The sequence below is a fragment of the Halichondria panicea genome, chromosome 13 (assembly GCF_963675165.1).
Source record: "Halichondria panicea chromosome 13, odHalPani1.1, whole genome shotgun sequence".
In the NCBI taxonomy this organism is placed as follows: Eukaryota; Metazoa; Porifera; class Demospongiae; order Suberitida; family Halichondriidae; genus Halichondria; species Halichondria panicea.
The window spans coordinates 3,952,774-3,971,974 of record NC_087389.1 but is presented as its reverse complement, the minus strand read 5'-3'; the positions used below and the strand labels follow the sequence as shown (position 1 = coordinate 3,971,974).

The 19,201-nt window shown below is 40.4% G+C and overlaps 3 protein-coding genes and 1 long non-coding RNA gene across 7 annotated transcripts; 3 read left to right on the top strand and 1 right to left on the bottom strand.

Moving 5' to 3' along the window:
• Nucleotides 1-2,617: 2,617 nt before the first annotated feature.
• On the bottom strand, nucleotides 2,618-6,069 carry LOC135346863 (uncharacterized). 4 transcript variants are annotated; one of them, XR_010398115.1, is made up of 4 exons: nucleotides 4,162-6,069; nucleotides 3,752-4,115; nucleotides 3,561-3,677; nucleotides 2,618-3,511 (listed from the first exon to the last, which is right to left on the bottom strand). It is a non-coding gene; the product is annotated as an uncharacterized LOC135346863 (long non-coding RNA). The 4 variants fall into 4 exon arrangements; XR_010398116.1 differs by having other exon boundaries at nucleotides 3,752-3,922; XR_010398114.1 differs by having other exon boundaries at nucleotides 3,752-6,069.
• Nucleotides 6,070-6,751: 682 nt separating this feature from the next.
• On the top strand, nucleotides 6,752-8,101 carry LOC135346862 (beta-1,3-galactosyltransferase 6-like). Its single transcript, XM_064544622.1, has one exon. It carries the CDS (start codon nucleotides 6,841-6,843, stop codon nucleotides 7,777-7,779), a length of 939 nt encoding a protein of 312 aa, XP_064400692.1. The 5' UTR covers nucleotides 6,752-6,840; the 3' UTR covers nucleotides 7,780-8,101.
• A 3,601-nt stretch (nucleotides 8,102-11,702) lies between these two features.
• Nucleotides 11,703-13,493, top strand: LOC135346861 (beta-1,3-galactosyltransferase 6-like). Its single transcript, XM_064544621.1, has one exon. The coding sequence runs from the start codon at nucleotides 11,795-11,797 to the stop codon at nucleotides 12,731-12,733; it is 939 nt and encodes a 312-aa protein (XP_064400691.1). The 5' UTR covers nucleotides 11,703-11,794; the 3' UTR covers nucleotides 12,734-13,493.
• A 3,360-nt stretch (nucleotides 13,494-16,853) lies between these two features.
• Nucleotides 16,854-18,005, top strand: LOC135346859 (beta-1,3-galactosyltransferase 6-like). The gene has a single exon (XM_064544619.1). It carries the CDS (start codon nucleotides 16,953-16,955, stop codon nucleotides 17,943-17,945), a length of 993 nt encoding a protein of 330 aa, XP_064400689.1. The 5' UTR covers nucleotides 16,854-16,952; the 3' UTR covers nucleotides 17,946-18,005.
• Nucleotides 18,006-19,201: the final 1,196 nt, after the last annotated feature.

Sequence of the window (19,201 nt, the reverse complement as noted above, 5' to 3'; positions counted from 1 at the left end):
TGTTTTTAGGTACTAATTAGGGCTTGGCTAGCATAATTTTTGGAATAATAGGGAGACTTCTAGCAAGAAACATAATTGGGCACTTAATTAGACCCTCATAGTCTGGTAGATGTAGACTTAATTTCACATTTTATAATGAATATATATCTGTATACTGTAAGCACTAGCCACTAAGCAGGCATGGAGGGGAGGCCCTTTCGGGACAGAGGATTATATTTCACTTTCTGTAATGCTACCTAAAGGTATGGCCGATTTTTTTTGAAGTTGCTAGCTAGAGACAACGAGGCTACTTCAGGTAGTGCTATCAATACAACTACAAATAAATTTTCTTTTCATTGATGTCTTTAAACTGGAATAATGGGCTGCTTCCAGAGGACTTTAATTTGCATTCTGATAGTCTACTCTTTCTTTGTTACCTCCAACCGCAGTGAAAGTTTACAAGGGTTAGAGGTAGCAAAGGAAGATTAGACGATTTAAAATGTCATCTGGAAGCAGATTAAGAATATTTGTCCTCCGCTGGTATACAATAGTGTGTTTGCAGAGGAGGGAGGACACAATAACCTTAGGCACTAATATTATTATGACCATTCAAATTTGAACGATTCTCTTCTTTGTTGGACACGTGCACGCCACTCATGTGGTATTCTACCTTTCTACTGGGGCTTGGTTGCGCTCACAAGGTACTCCTAGTTGGGCATGGCCCCACCCTGGACGCGAACGTAGGGTTGGGAACTACTGCAATGTCAGGTTTGTTCCTGCTGCAGAAAATTTGCAGCCCAATCAGATTGCAGAGTTCAAGTGTGAAGGCGTGGCTCATTAATGAACGTTCATGTCCAGGGTGGGGCCACGCCCAACTAAGGTACTCCAATGAAAGAAGGGCCGTGGGTGGAACCACGTTGTGACAAATTCTTGCCATATGCATTGGGAGGGGGTATATATGTATTATCTAAAGACCTTATACACAGAATTGCTATCAATGCTGATGGTCTTACACTCTAAAACAATGAAGATGTCTCAGTTGGAGCTTGGATCAGTCCATTCAACTTGGAAAGAAAAAATGGCAAACGATTTCGTTCAGATATGCAACGGCGTTACGATCAGTGCAAGGACTATCTTCTTGTTCATCATCTGTCCATTGAAGATGCTGAGAAAACTCACTAATAACTAAAGGTGTTTTGTGTTAAGGTTCTATTCCACATGTTTTTCTTATTTAATTATGAGTGCAATCACCACCATTAGTAATAATATCAAGAGTTCACTAAATATAATTATACTGCATGGGTATATAAATATTTGGAATGTCAACAGATTGCTGTATTGAATTTAAGTGAAAAGCCACTGTCGTGGTTAAAAGATCATTGCTCATTTGGATCGTAATCTAAATCACTTTCACAAATATTGTGGGGCCGTTGGGGAGCTCTAAAACATGGTGTGTGCATGCATGTTTAGATGTAATCCATTGAACTATTGTACGAGACTACACGTATAGTATCCTCACTATATTTTAGTGTCTCTTGTACATTAACTGTCGAATACAATAATTATCATACCCTTCTCATTTTGTAGGACGGTGCCTGTGAAGCAGTGGACTATCAGGTGGAGAACAACTCTTCTTCCGAGGGGGAGGAAGATCGATGAACAGGAGGCAGTGAGGAAGCAGCAGGCCATGTGTGCGTGTTTGTGTCTTTGTATAAAATTTATCCCCTATGGGGGGAGATTTTGATTGTCAGGTGCCACGACTAATTAAAGAATCATTCTAATGTCCTGATACTGATAGCCTACCAACATATACGCTTAGCAGTATACATGTATACTCATGACCTATAGTAGGCTATACATGTGTGTAACTACATGCAGTGAAGGAAGTCAATTAGACAATGTATCATGCATGTCCACCCACCCCATGCACACATGCACATGCAGATAATTATATATACACGTCTGCTGAGAGTGACTGCTCTTGGCGCTAAATTTTGGTGACTGTTATCTCAAGGCCTATCTCCGTCGAGAGACGACTCAACTCGAACTAGGGAGAGTAGAAGAGCGAGAGACGACTTCACAGTTACTCTCAGACTGGAGCCAGGGAACAAAGTTGCGAGCTAGACCAACTGAACAAGGTACTGTGTGTTTGTAATTAATTTGAGAGAACGCTTTTTTCCATAGTACATCATCTGCCACCCACCTACATAAATCTCATACAGCATAGTTGCACACACTGTTGATACATTATAGTTTGCTATCCAATTCATGTTAGCCAGTACTGCATGCAATGCTACATTATAATAGCTATATTGCCGCATTTCAATATCATTTTTTTAGTATGATTGTGCTTTATAGCATATAAACATCAAGCTGCCCGTTTCTTCTATCTGCTACCACCCCTACATGGATAAACTATGTTATAGTTATTTGTAATAAGTTCCACGATTCTGTATGCACAAATGAGTCATGTGACGTGCATGTGTATATATACATGACAATTTCCCCTTACAAAGTACCAATATCACCCCCATGCACCACTGCATATATAAGTATCAAGGCAGAGAAGTTTTGATTGTATTACTACAATGTTTTGCAAACATAAAATGCATGCAAACTGTGCGAGCAAAAAGTCAGATTGTAACAGTCATGCGGATCGCAAATTCAGTCTTATGTGTATACAGTGAGTGTCGTTTGATAAGCTAATTCAATTTGGGAAAGTCCTGGGCAGAGTATGGCAAGTCTTTGACTTCGTGCTTCCAACTACGACCATTGTAGAGGTAGATGAGAGCGTCTCTTGGCTTCAGACCAGTGTGCAAGCCTTCTCGACAACTTAATAGAGTGCATAAGCCACAGCTTCACATGCAGGAGACGAATTAAAATTAATACAAGAAAGAAAAAACTAGTAAACAAACTAGTTAAAGGTTTACTAATATAGAACGAATTCCCCAGATTCTGGGGGAAAAGTTTGCGCATGTGCGCTATCACCCATGCAATATATACCAGGCCGTATTTTAATCGGCCTGGATTCGAGGCTAAGTGGTATCAAGCTATAGTGATTCCTCACACCCACAAAAAATAATGCCAGCTTAAACGAGCATGTTAATTGGCTTTATAATGCGCAGTTTTAATGATTAGAGATTAGATTCACTTCCCCACTGTTGCGGTACAAAAGGCCCATGCCCTGGGCAGACCTTTGACCCCAGCTCCAACATTCAAATATGTGTAAAACAGCTCTCTTTTCTTTCCCACTTCATAGCCCTTTCAAACAATGTATAAACGGCTCTAGAACAAGCATGCGCATTTTATACCATGCATGCATGGGTGGGGGGGGATACAATGCACGTTAAGTAAAATGGCTACTAATACACAGAAAACAAGACTCAAGGTACCAAAGAAGGCCATATATAATACATAAGGAGATAAAAAATGTATGTCTCTATTCAGCTTCAGGTATGCTATAGCCAGCATCCTCCAGAACACTTTCTGGAGGAGTTAAAGAAGTTGTAGCTTTGTACCCTGACGTCACTCTCTAATTGATGTAAATGTAAAAAGTCAAAGGAAAAATTTGCTACACTTACTTTATAATTATTATGTCTTCATAGAGATCTTCGTCAAGTACATGTAAACAATCGTTCACTAGGTCCTCTACTGGCTTATCTGATTGCTCAGCTAGTTGCATGTCCTCTACAAACTCACTGCATGCATAATTTTATACATGTAGCATGTAAAATCGATCATATACATTGCACATAATAATTATACGCAGTACCTGAGGTCAACTTTTCTCTGCTGAACGTAATTCTCCCATATTTCTCCGACAAAGTCGAACGATTTTTCCACCAGCACTCTCATGGGAGTCCTACAATCCGGTCTTCTCATGTCCTGAACTAGTTGCTCACTTGTATACTCTCTCTATATACAATATACCTACCTTCTCGTTCTGCAAATGAATGTACAGTCACACATTATTAATTAGCCAGCATAACATAATTATACCCAGTCCATAATAGCAAGATTGGCACTGGTGGTCACACACTTGGGATAGGCCAGTGAAAAGACGGAACAAAGTCTTTAGTTCACACACGAGCAACATGTTCATCACTACGTCAGTATATTATTGCCAGTAAATATTCCTGAACAAGAAGTAACGTCTTTACGGATACAAATTTATCAACAAACCTGAATTCTCCTACATTGGGTTAGATTTACAGACTGTAGGTCTACTCTCTCAGGAACAGCACCTGCCTGCTCCTGCTCCAACTTGTCCAAGTAAAAACATGTGTGCATGAAGCGAGCGGCAGTGAAGCAGAAAAGGCCAGAGAGTTTATTGCACGCGGCCATATTTAATAATTTCCGCCTCGAATGCCCAGGGCACGCCCCTTTTATAGTCAGCATGCTGGCTAAAAGTGTATGAAGGGTTAAGGGCCAGCCTATGCACGCTTACATCCCAAAATGTAAATTATGCATTTTTCTTGCTTACGGGTGTGGTAAACGTGGTAATGGCTCTCCAATTCTACCTTAAGCATGCACTAGTCTCATGAATCAGCTTACCTTCTTTTGTAAGACCACAAGAAAGGTGGCTGATTCATGAGACTACTAAAGCACCCACCATGCATCGTATTAGATTGCAAATTATATAGTACATGTATACTATATCTTACAATTACCGTACTCTACCGAAATTACGCCCACCCTAATTGCATACAAAGCAGCTACAGGTGGGATGGGCTTAATTTCGAAAACAGTAGTTTTGTCTCTAAATTAAGCCCACCCAAGTGTTTGCCTCGATCGAAATTAAGCCCACTCATTAAGAAACTATTCTTTTCTGTCTGTGTCTGAGGCCTACCAGCTCTTGAAAATACAATGAATACATCAACATACAACAATGGTAATGCATGGGTAAAGTAGCTACCGTAAAACCTCTATTTAAGGCGACCCTCTAAATATGCGACACTTGGACATTTCGCCCATATAGGAAATTCATTTTTTTTGTGTACATTAAAACTCTACTTTCGCAAAACGTAATTATTTAAAAGTGTCGCCTTAAATCGAGGTTTTACGGTAGGTATAAAGAGTTAAGATTCTGCATCAAAGGTTGTTCCTTGTCACTGTCAGAGTCTTCAACAGAGATTCAGAGAAGATTGTCCTTGTCTCTTATACTTGCAAATAGGATCTAGCTATATATATCTAGCTATACCAGTGTACTACACGCACAATAAACTGCTAAACCTTTTCTTGACAAACTTGCTCACTGACAAATGCTTCCTGGTGGGCGTATTCTCGAGGCAAATTAGCCTATGCAGGAACTTTCACTCAAAAGTGGGGGTGGGCGTATTTTCGGACGTGGGCGTTATCTCGGTAGAGTACGGTATATATACACTGCCTTGTGTGTACCATTCTACAAGTATACTTCATCTTAAATTGGCATAGACTGAAAGGTAACCTTTCATTGCAAAGTGAATGTGAACATAATTGCATTTTGAACATGCACTGTACACCACATTCTATCTTTCAAGTATTAATTTCACATTAAATGTTTAGATAAATAATACCGTAAATAGCTTTCAGTACAAAATTAAACTGATGTAATCTATTTTTATAGCCGTGTGTGTACAATTGTATAATTATACTGGCCGTATTTTCTATCTACCTGGAAACAAGGCTATACCCCCTACCTCCTTGCACACTGTAGACTGTGTATAATTATTAAATTCATTGAGTTGAAAAGTATCTATGCCATTACATGGGTAACACTGGCTCTTCATAAGAAGCAAAATGCGCGTGTATGATGGGTACAATAGGGCAAAATTTAATGGGTAAATAAAAAAGCAAATAAAGTAAATAAAAAAGCAAAATTTGGTCAAGGCCTTATATTGATCAATCAATGGCTTGCCATAATACTACTGGATCCATTTGAGTGAACACCCCTTTTTGCTCATTAAACGCAAATAGCCTCATCCAACGGAAGTGCTTGGCGTTGCCTATCCCTCTCTTTCGTTTATATGATTTATCTATTAAGGTCAGCTTTACTAACACCTCGAGGCATAACTACTTGCTGAGACTAAAGAATTCCGGAGTGCAGGAACAACATTTACAAAAAAGGATGACTGATAAGAGAGTGTTTTGGCAAAGGGGATGAGCTTGTGTGCACTTTAATACTGAAAAAGCCTGCACCCCAGTATTTTAGCATCAACAACAAGTAATAGTTTTGACACATGCACAGTGCCACATGGGATACATTGGTTCAGTATAGTGACTTAGGCCCGAGGGCAAAGGCACTATACCAGAGGAGGTACGACACGGTCACATGACAAGCCAAAAGGATTATGAATCTCATGAATAGTCAAAATCGGTGAATGTTTTGCCAGTAGAGACAATAGTTGGATTATGTGCCGAATGTCAAGTGGTTCAGGCAGCAGCATCCACCTTTGCACCCCTGGAGTTGGCCAGTAGGCCCTTGGGCTCGGCTATGCTGGACCAGTAAACGAACGAATGTATATTTGGCCGATTGATGCCTATTCCAAGTAAGTGGAAGCTTTTTGTACCTCCTTTTCAACCTCATCTGCACTTATCGAGGAACTGCGACCGTTGTTTGCGAAGCTTGAACTACCAGAGACTATTGTTACGGTCAAATGAGACTTGTTTTGACAGCTCCTGAATGCTTAGTAGTTTTGCATCTGCATAGTACATAGTAAGCTGTACATACTTAACATTGTCTGCATGCATGTACTCTATATAAGGAAGCATGGCATTTAATGGGAGGCAGTCTATGTAGTAGGTAATTGCTCAGTTACACATTCAGGTCACAAAAGCTAGGCTGACTTATGAGTAGAAGGTTGATCAGAATTGTTTGTCAGTATGCGTTTTGTTATTAGAATGTATAAAGAGTTTGCTGTGTTGCTACTAGTTTTAACCATATATACGGCAACTCTATGGTACCTAGCCAAATCGTCTTTTGAAACCCAATGTGAGCAGCTGGATCACAATCAATGGAGCCAACCAACAGATGCCACAGCTGTATCCAATGACTTGCCTGAAACAGCTAATATTCTAAATAATGTACTACTCGTGATGGTCATTTCAACGCCCGAGAACAGAGCTAGGAAAGATGTGATTAGGAAGACTTGGGTGGGTAGCTATGTCCAACACAAAAAGAAATTTGCAGTTAAGTTTGTTATAGGAACCTTTGATCTGAATGCTAGCAAAACAGAGTCGCTGATTTCCGAGAATAAGACGTTTGGCGATTTATTACTTTTGACCAATCACCTGGATTCATACAATAACCTCACCAGAAAAGTTTTACATACCTTTGTGTGGGTAGACAAAAACACAGACTACTCCTTTGTACTGAAAATTGACGAAGACTCGTTCCCTAAGTTGGATCGGATTGAATTGGAATTGAAAGAAAGAACTAACCGAAAACCTCTCTACTGGGGTTTGGTTGCATCACAAGGTACTCCAAAGAAAGAAGGAAAGTGGGCGGAACCAAATTGGAAGTTGTGTGACAAGTACCTGCCGTATGCATTGGGAGGGGGTTATGTATTATCTAAATACCTTATACACAGAATTGCTATCAATGCTGACGGTCTTACACTCTACAACAATGAAGATGTCTCAGTTGGAGCTTGGATCAGTCCATTCAACTTGGAAAGAAAAAATGACAAACGATTTCGTTCAGATATGCAAAAAAACTGGCATCACGATCAGTGCAAGGACTATCTTCTTGTTCATCATCTGTCTATTGAAGATGCTGAGAAAACTCACGAAATAATGAAGAGTAAAGGTGTTTTGTGTTAAGGTTCTATATTATTCCACATGAGTTTTCTCATAATTATGAGTGCAATCACCACCATCAGTAATAATTATGCCTTGGTGCGCATGCGCAAGCGAGGTATACGGTATATAGTGTGTTTGGGTGTCTGTGTGTGTGTGTATGTGTGTGTATACTATTTCAGCTGCTCAATTAAGGATCAATGAAGTGCAAGTAAGAGTTTCTATACATTAGGCTTCTAGTCATGTTTTCTTGGCATGCTATTTGTGGATTTGCAAAATAAAGCTTTGTTCTCGAGTTATGCCTAGTTTTGCTTACTTGGAATGCACTGTTAATTGATACTCTGGGAGTGTTGTAACCTGAGATATGATCCAATTAACAGTAAATTGAGTTTCTTTCATCCCTCATTCCAACAGCACCAGTTTGGTTCTGTACCAAGTGTTGAGTGCACATTATATATATTATTATATATATATATATTATAATTATTATATTATGATGTACATATATGTACATGGTCTCCTTGAGGCAATAGTGGACGAGGGGGATGTTTTGCAAGTCCTCCCAGGATGGGCTTGTTGCAACTGGAGTCGACAAGGGCTTCAAGAGCAAGGACTTCAAGGCTCTGCTGATGGCATCATAGATTAAGGCTAAACTGTATGAAAGGTTAAGGGCCAGCCTATGCACGCTTACATCTCAAACTGGCAAAATGTAAATCGTGCATTTTTCTTGCTTACGGATGTGGGAAAATGTTGTACTGGCTCTCCAATTCTACCTTATTAAGCATGCACTAGTCTCATGAATCAGCTTACCTTCTTTTGTAAGACCACAAGAAAGGTGGCTGATTCATGAGACTACTAAAGCACCCACCATGTCAGATTTGAATGTTCTTATCTAATCTTTGCTACATGGTGAGGTACATGATTTTCTACATCGTATTAGATTGCGAATTATATAGTACCGTACTATATCTTAAAATTATATACACTACCTTGTGTGTACCATTCTACAAGTACACTGTAAAAAATGATTGAAAAAAAGTGCGGTAGACACACTAAAACCGTCGCATATAGCACGCTTTTTTGAAAAAGTGTGCTATATGCGACGGTTTTAGTGTGCTCACCGCACTTTTTTTTTTACAGTGTATACTTCATCTTAAATTGGCATAAGACTGAAAGTCAACTTTTCATTATTGCAAAGTGAATGTGAACATAATTGCATTTTGAACATGCACTATATACACCACATTCTACCTTTCAAGTATTAATTTCACATTAAATGTTTAGATAAGTAATACCGTAAATAGCTTTCAGTACGAAATTAAACTGATGTAATCTATTTTTATAGCCGTGTGTGTACAATTGTATATACTGGCCAATTTTCTATCTACCTGGAAACAAGGCTATACCCCCTACCTCCTTGCACACTGTAGACTGTGTGTAATAATTATTATTGTAAATTCATTGAGTTGAAAAGTATCTATGCCATTACATGAGTAACACCGGCTCTTCATAAGAAGCAAAATGCGCGTGTATGATGGGTACAATAGGGCAAATTTAATGGGTAATAAAAAATAAAAGTTGGTCAAGGCCTTATATTCATCGATCAATGGCTTGCCATAATACTACTGGGATCCATTTGAGTGCACACCCCTTTTTGCTGATTAAACGCACATAGCCTCATCCACCGGAAGTACTTGGCGTTGCCTATCCCTCTCTTTAATTCGTTTATATGGTTTATCTATTATGGTCAGCTTTACTAACGCCTCGAGGCATAATTATTTGCTTGAGACTAAGGAATTCCGGAGCCTAGTGCAGGAACAACATTTACAAAAAAGGTTCCGGTAAGCCACGCCTACGTTAAAATTTCGTGGACGTTAGCTTGCCCACAAAAATAACGAATATTTTACCCCACGTAAATTACCCGCTATACAGTATATAGACCCTTGTCAATGAAAGAAATCTTCCCACATCTGATTATCATCAGCATTGAGTTAAACAGTGACCATTTTGGTCAACATTTTTACAGCTCCCTACGAGGTTAAGTCTTGGGTGGGGTAACCACGGCGTTTCCTACCGGCACTCTGTCAATATCCGGCTCCATTGGCACGATTTCAGGTCCCGCCCTCACTTCGATCAGAGGGTCTGAACTAGCTGGGCGTAGCCCGGCACCCGTTCCCAACGGGTGGCCAGGGGACATGCTTATACAGGATTTGTACTGCTGCACTGAGGCCCGGCACCCGTTCCCAACGGGTGGCCAGGGGACATGCTTATACAGGATTTGTACTGCTGCACTGAGGCCCGGCACCCGTTCCCAACGGGTGGCCAGGGGACATGCTTATACAGGATTTGTACTGCTGCACTGAGGCCCGGCACCCGTTCCCAACGGGTGGCCAGGGGACATGCTTATACAGGATTTGTACTGCTGCACTGAGGAGTGCAGCCCAATCAGATTGCAGTATTTCCAAGATAACGATATTCATAATCGGACGTGCGGTTTATAATTTTATTCATAAGCAAACAGAGCAGCATTCTGCGGTTTTGACAGAGCAGTATTGCATAACACAGCAGTACAAATCCTACATAAGCGTGTCCCCCGGTCACCCATTGGGAACGAGTGCCAGGCAGCTAGGTCTGAACTAAGGTATAAACTTCGACAGTCACTTCACTCGCAAATGGTTCGGATTCAATTAGTCATTCCTGAGCTTGGTCCTGGTGGCATCCATCACTTAATAGCAAGAAGACACTGGACCAGTTTGTTTCTCTATAGTTCCAGGCAACTACTTATCACCCTAGTGATACCAAACGAACGATCTATCATGAGCTGTGTTTGCCCTTTTAGTAGAATTGCTGATTATCTACTTTTTCAGCTGTCAGTGGTCGTAAGATATCTAATCTGGACCGAGGTCTACGTCCCAAAATATTTGGGCAGGATAAACTCCATGCAGTGTTAGTCTTCTGTGGTAGGCGAACAAATGGGTAGGCAAACAAAAACTTAGCCAATCTTCACAATTTGGACTGCATTCTCGGCTAGTCCATTCGAAGCGGGGTGGTATACAGAGAATACGGTGAATTTCATTACAATATCATCCAGTATATTGTCATTATTGACCACATCATGCCGGTGGTGGCCCCGACTTCCGTTGAACCTACTGAGTTACCTTATTGTTACTAGATAGAATAGGAAAGGGATTGGAAACGACCAGGCCACCCTGTGTCAACGGGTGAAACACTCCGCGTTATGATTTCGTGCTCGCGAATATTTTAGTTTTTACCGTACTCAGGTTGTATTTCAACTGTTTCTAGCTCTTCTGGTTTCTTTATTATCATGTCACCAGCCGAGGGTTTGCACTTTAGTGCTCTAGTTTGTTTAGTAATAGTGGCTGCGTTGCTTAGTCGACCTTTTAGAGCTATATAGATTCTCTTTACTTTTCAATTTTAACATTTCTATGTAGACTACAGCACATTGTATGGCAGCAAGACAGGTAATGAGCATGCTGACTATAAATATAATCCTTTGTAGTTTTAGCCACACCCTATAACATGGAGTGTTTCACGCAAACATTTTCGTTTCCAATCCCTCTTACTGTTCTATCCATTCGCTATTATAAACGGGTACTTAGTGAATTTATCAATTAACGCTAAATTAAGGCAGTATTGTTATTGCAGATCTACAGGACTCACCATGCAGTGTCATATGTTTGGTGGCCAAGGATCAATGACAATATCGAGACTTGTTTTGACAGCTCCTGAATGCTTAGTAGTTTTGCATCTGCATAGTACATAGTACGCTGTACATACTTAATCAGTTGGTGTAAAATAGTATATCACTGCTCATGCTGCTTGTTTCCTTAGAATAAATATCTGAACATGCATTGTCTGCATGTACTCTATATAAGGAAGCATGTCATTGTATGCATTGAATGGGAGGAAGTCTATGTATATATGTAGGTAATTGCTCAGTTACACATTCAGGTCACAAAAGCTAGGCAAGACAGAATTACTTATATGAGTAGAAGGTTGATCAGAATTCCTTGTCAGTATGCGTTTTGTTATTAGAATGTATAAAGAGTTTGCTGTGTTGCTACTAGTTTCAACCATATATACTGCAACTCTATGGTACCTAGCCAAATTGTCTTTTGAAACCCAATGTGAGCAGCTGGATCACAATCAATGGAGCCAACCAACAGATGCCACAGCTGTATCCAATGACTTGCCTGAAACAGCTAATATTCTAAATAATGTACTACTTGTGATGGTCATTTCAACACCCGAGAACAGAGCTAGGAGAGATGTGATTAGGAAGACTTGGGTGGGTAGCTATGTCGAACACAAAAAGAAGTTTGCAGTTAAGTTTGTTATAGGAACCTTTGATCTGAATGCTAGCAAAACAGAGTCGCTGATTTCCGAGAATAAGACGTTTGGCGATTTATTACTTTTGACCGATCACCTGGATTCATACAATAACCTCACCAGGAAAGTTTTACATACCTTTGTGTGGGTAGACAAAAACACAGACTACTCCTTTGTACTGAAAATTGACGAAGACTCGTTCCCTAAGTTGGATCAGATTGAATTGGAATTGAAAGAAAGAACTAGCGGAAAACCACTCTACTGGGGTTTGGTTGCATCACAAAGTACTCCAACAAAAGAAGGAAAGTGGGCGGAACCAAATTGGAAGTTGTGTGACAAATACCTGCCGTATGCATTGGGAAGGGGTTATGTATTATCTAAAGACCTTATACACAGAATTGCTATCAATGCTGACGGTCTTACACTCTACAACAATGAAGATGTCTCAGTTGGAGTTTGGATCAGTCCATTCGACTTGGAAAGAAAACATGACAAACGATTTCGTTCAGAGACGGAAAAAAACTGGCATTACGATCAGTGCAAGGACTATCTTCTTGTTCATCATCTGTCTATTGAAGATGCTGGGAAAACTCACGAAATAATGAAGAGTAAAGGAGTTTTGTGTTAAGGTTCTATATATTCCACCGTGATGAGTTTTCTCATAATTATGAGTGCAATCACCACCATCAGTAATAACTAGTGTTCAAGCTGGCGCTGTGCTAATGCCTCTCGCCAGCATTAGAGTGTTATAATAGAAAGGTTAATAATTTGCAATAATTATGATTTCAAATTGACAAAAAATAGGTGTTAGCAATTGAATGAACATTAAACACAGTAACAATAATACAAATTGAAAATAATGTAGAAAAGGTTGGTTTGTGGCTTACCTGGACCTCAACAAAGAAGAAAATTGATCAAAATGTGGATTCTCTTACACGTGGTATTGAGCGCGCATGCGCATTAGATCTACATCCAGGAATAGGGGTGTGTCTGCAAGTTCAATCAATAATGGCTACTAGCTTCTTTAGCAGCTCTTTCTAACTCTTGTAGCCAACAAAAAGCTAGCGCTTAAGTGCAAGGCTAACTCATAAGTTGAATAGAAAGTTTGTGCGAACAGATGATGCTATGAAAAATTCTGAAGAAACTGCAACAGCCTTTAATGTGAGTCAAACTAGCCATAACTCGAGAAAGAAGCTTTAGTTTGCTAATCCACGAATCAAAATCCAAGAGAACGTGGCTAGAAGCCTATAGAAGCTGTTAGTTTTCGTCGCATTGTAACCGTTGAGCAGTTATAGCTGGAATACACACACACACAGACAGACAGACAGACAGACACACACACACAGTCAGCTTTACCGTATCCCTCGTGCGGCTACGCCTCGAGGCATAATTATGCCTCGGTGCGCATGCGCAAGCGAGGTATACGGTATATAGTGTGTTTGTGTGTTTGTGTGTGTGTGTGCGCGCGTGCGTGCGTGTGTGTGTGTGTGTGTGTGTGTGTGTGTGTGGACTATTTCAGCTGCTCAAGGATCAATGAAGTGCAAGTAAGAGTTTCTATAGGCTTCTAGTCATTCTTGGCATGCTATTTGTGGATTTGCAAAATAAAGCTTCGTTATCGAGTTATGCCTAGTTTTGCTTACTTGGAATGCCATTGCAGCCTTTTCAGAAGAGTCCGTAGCAAAATGTGTTCACCCAGTGTTGCTACTCTACTTAGTAGTTAGCTCTGCACTAGAAAGCTAGCTATTGGTAGCTGCAAGAGTGAGAATAGAGCTGCAAGGCTCTGCTGATGGCATCATAGATTAAGGCTGAACTGTATGAAGGGTTAAGGGCCAGCCTATGCACGCTTACATCTCAAACTGGCAAAATGTAAATCGTGCATTTTTCTTGCTTACGGAAGTGGGAAAATGTTGTACTGGCTCTCCAATTCTACCTTAAGCATGCACTAGTCTCATGAATCAGCTTACCTTCTTTTGTAAGACCACAAGAAAGGTGGCTGATTCATGAGACTACTAAAGCACCCACCATGCATCGTATTAGATTGCGAATTATATAGTACATGTATACTATATCTTACAATTATATACACTGCCTTATGTGTACCATTCTACAAGTATACTTCATCTTAAATTGGCATAAAACTGAAAGTCAACCTTTCATTATTGCAAAGTGAATGTGAACATAATTGCATTTTGAACATGCACTGTACACCACATTCTATCTTTCAAGTATTAATTTCACATTAAATGTTTAGATAAGTAATACCGTAAATAGCTTTCAGTACGAAATTAAACTGATGTAATCTATTTTTATAGCCGTGTGTGTACAATTGTATATACTGGCCAATTTTCTATCTACCTGGAAACAAGGCTATACCCCCTACCTCCTTGCACACTGTATACTGTGTATAATAATTATTATTGTAAATTCATTGAGTTGAAAAGTATCTATGCCATTACATGAGTAACACCGGCTCTTCATAAGAAGCAAAATGCGCGTGTATGATGGGTACAATAGGGCAAAATTTAATGGGTAATAAAAAATAAAAGTTGGTCAAGGCCTTTTATTGATCGATCAATGGCTTGCCATAATAGTACTGGGATCCATTTGAGTGCACACCCCTTTTTGCTGATTAAACGCACATAGCCTCATCCACCGGAAGTACTTGGCGTTGCCTATCCCTCTCTTTAATTCGTTTATATGGTTTATCTATTATGGTCAGCTTTACTAACGCCTCGAGGCATAATTATTTGCTTGAGACTAAGGAATTCCGGAGCCTAGTGCAGGAACAACATTTACAAAAAAGGTTCCGGTAAGCCACGCCTACGTTAAAATTTCGTGGACGTCAGCTTGCCCACGAAAATAACGAATATTTTACCCCACATAAATTACCCGCTATACAGTATATAGACCCTTGTCAATGAAAGAAATCTTCCCACATCTGATTATCATCAGCATTGAGTTAAACAGTGACCATTTTGGTCAACATTTTTACAGCTCCCTACGAGGTTAAGTCTTGGGTGAGGTAACCACGGCGTTTCCTACCGGCACTCTGTCAATATCCGGCTCCATTGGCACGATTTCAGGTCCCGCCCTCACTTCGATCAGAGGGTCTGAACTAGCTGGGCGTAGCCCGGCACCCGTTCCCAACGGGTGGCCAGGGGACATGCTTATACAGGATTTGTACTGCTGCACTGAGGAGTGCAGCCCAATCAGATTGCAGTATTTCCAAGATAACGATATTCATAATCGGACGTGCGGTTTATAATTTATTCGTAAGCAAACAGAGCAGCATTCTGCGGTTTTGACAGAGCAGTATTGCATAACACAGCAGTACAAATCCTACATAAGCATGTCCCCCGGCCACCCATTGGGAACGGGTGCCGGGCAGCTAGGTCTGAACTAAGGTGTGAACTTCGACAGTCACTTCACTCGCAAGTAGTTTGGATTCAATTAGTCATTCCCGAGCTTAGTCCTGGTGGCATCCATCACTTAATAGCAAAAGACACCGGACCAGTTTGTTTCTCTATAGTTCCAGGCAACTACTTATCACCCTGGTGATACCAAACGAATGATCTATCATGAGCTGTGTTTGCCCTTTTAGTAGAATTGCTGATTATCTACTTTTTCAGCTGTCAGTTGGTCGTAAGATATCTAATCTGGACCGAGGTCTACGTCCCAAAATATTTGGGCAGGAGAAACTCCATGCAGTGTTAGTCTTCTGTGGTAGGCAAACAAATAGGTAGGCAAACAAGCCAATCTTCACGATTTGGACTGCATTCTCGGCTAGTCCATTCAAAGCGGGGTGGTATACAGAGAATACGATGAATTTCATTACAATATCATCCAGTATATTGTCATTATTGACCACATCATGCCAGTGGTGACCCCGACTTCCATTGAACCTACTGAGTTACCTTATTGCACTAGATAAAACAGGAAAGGGATTGGAGACGACCAGGCCGCCCTGTGTCAACGGGTGAAACACTACGCGTTATGATTTCGCGCTCGCGAATATTTTAGTTTTTACCATACTCAGGTTGTATTTCAACTGTTTCTATATAGATCTTCTGGTTTCTTTATTATCATGTCACCAGCCGAGCGTTTGCACTTTAGTGCTCTAGTTTGTTTAGTGATATAGTGGCTGCGTTGCTTAGTCGACCTTTAGAGCTAGATTCTCTTTACTTTTTAACGTGATCAATTTTAACATTTCTATGTACAGCACATTGCATGCAGTGTCATATGTTTGGTGGCCAAGGATCAATGACAATATCGAGACAATAGTTGGATTATGTGCCGAATGTCAAGTGGTTCAGGCAGCAGCATCCGTCGCTGCACCTTTGCACCCCTGGAGTTGGCCAGTACACCCTTGGGCTCGGCTATGCTGGACCAGTAAACGAACGAATGTATATTTGGCCGATTGTCATTTGATGCCCATTCCAAGTAAGTGGAAGCTTTTTATACCTCCTTTTCAACCTCATCTGCACTTATCGAGAAACTGCGACCTTTGTTTGCGAAGCTTGAACTACCAGAGACTATTGTTACAGTCAATGAGACTTGTTTTGACAGCTCCTGAATGCTTAGTAGTTTTGCATCTGCATATATAGTACATAGTAAGCTGTACATACTTAATCAGATGGTGTAAAATAGTATCATGATCACTGCTTATGCTGCTTGTTTTCTTAGATGAACATCCACTGGGTCTGCATGTATTCTATATAAGGAAGCATGTCATTGTAGACACTATGCGGGAGGAAGTCTATGTAGTAGGTAATTGCTCAGTTACACATTCAGGTCACAAAAGCTAGGCTGACTTATGAGTAGAAGGTTGATCAGAATTCCTTGTCAGTATGCGTTTTGTTATTAGAATGTATAAAGAGTTTGCTGTGTTGCTACTAGTTTTAACTATATATACTGCAACTCTATGGTACCTAGCCAAATTGTCTTTTGAAACCCAATGTGAGCAGCTGAATCACAATCAATGGAGCCAACCAACAGATGCCACAGCTGTATCCAATGACTTGCCTGAAACAGCTAATATTCTAAATAATGTACTACTTGTGATGGTCATTTCAACACCCGAGAACAGAGCTAGGAGAGATGTGATTAGGAAGACTTGGGTGGGTAGCTATGTCGAACACAAAAAGAAGTTTGCAGTCAAGTTTGTTATAGGAACCCTTGATCTGAATGCTAACAAAACAGAGTCGCTGATTTCTGAGAATAAGACGTTTGGCGATGTATTACTTTTGACCGATCACCTGGATTCATACAAGAACCTCACCAGGAAAGTTTTACATACCTTTGTGTGGGTAGACAAGAACACAAACTACTCCTTTGTACTGAAAATTGACGAAGACTCGTTCCCTAAGTTGGATCAGATTGAATTGGAATTGAAAGAAAGAACTAGCGGAAAACCACTCTACTGGGGTTTGGTTGCATCACAAAGTACTCCAAGGAAAGAAGGAAAGTGGGCGGAACCAAATTGGAAGTTGTGTGACAAGTACCTGCCGTATGCATTTGGAGGGGGTTATGTATTATCTAAATACCTTATACACAGAATTGCTATCAATGCTGACGGTCTTAAACTCTACAACAACGAAGATGTCTCAGTTGGAGCTTGGATCAGTCCATTTGACTCAGAAAGAAAAAATGACGAACGATTTCGTACAAAGGTAGATAAAAGTTGGGATCACAAACAGTGTAAGGACTATCTTCTTGTTCATCATCTGTCTATTGAAGATACGGAGAAAACTCACAAACTAATGAAGAGTAAAGGAGTTTTGTTAATGCTTATGTTCATGTTCTATTCTGTGTGTGTGTTTTTTACATTATCATGCAACTGAAAGTTATGAATTATGGCTTCATTTATGCTTTTTGTGGTTGTCAAGTTGTGCCAGCTAAGACTTCTACATGAAATTGCTAATTATCACTAAATATAATGTTATACCGTATAGCGGGTAATTTTCGTGGGGTAAAAATTCATTAAACTCGAAAACAGTGGTTTTCGCCAGTAAAAATGTTCGGTGAGTCTCATTGCCTGCACTGCATTCGTACGTTCCGGTAAGCCATGCCTGCGTTAAAAGTTCGTGGAGGTCAGCTTGCCCACGAAAACAACAAATATTTTACCCCAAGAAATTACCCGCTATATACGGTAGATGGAAGCCCTTTTTAACCAAGGAATATGACATTTTAACGTATCTGACATAAGTTATGACAATATCATGACGACCAAATTGCATACATTCACTATTATTTTATCAAAACGGAAAATGGTATTATGAATGTCAACTAATTATTGACTTAATTAGCACATTCACAATGTGAGTGCTGCTATTGTACCAGAGTCTGAGACTCACAATTTAGTGTATACATTGACTATCCAATACGTATGTCACACCCTTCTCATTTTGTAGGACGGTGCCTGTGAAGCAGTGGACTATCAGGTGGAGAGCTCCTCTTCTTCCGAGGTGGAGGAAGATGAACAGGAGGCAGTGAGGAAGTAGCAGGCCGTATACGAGAAAGAGAAGGTAAATTGTGTGTGGAATGTGTGTATTACAAGCAACCAACACTCTTCGGATAATTATAATAACAATCTTGCATGCTTAATGAATTAAATAGGCATGCATTTAAATGCAGTTAACATCAGATTTCCTGTTTAGCAGCATAATTGTGGTCAAATGCAAGGCCAGGTATAAGGGTCATGTGTTGCACATAATGTGCATAATACAATTATTGTGCACTATAGCTACTGCTAGCTCTATCACAAGCATAAACATATTCAGTTGTCAGCTGCAAAGTCTTTGTCTAACTTTGGTCTAACTATACCACTCCACGATGCCACGTGGAAAGAGGACTAGAACTACCAGATCCACAGCGACTAGCCGACGATCTACTCGAGCTGCCACACGAAACAATTCGACGGCAACTCCTCCTGGACAGGTAGTCCCAATCACCGCTGGACAGCCTCCAGCACCACCAGCCCCACCACCTGCCCAAGCCAACTTCACAGCATTTTTGCAAGTCATACCAAATGAAATGCAGGCCGAACTAGAGGCCCAACGCGTGGCAGTAAGCTCCCTGCCCGTTTCAACCCAATCCC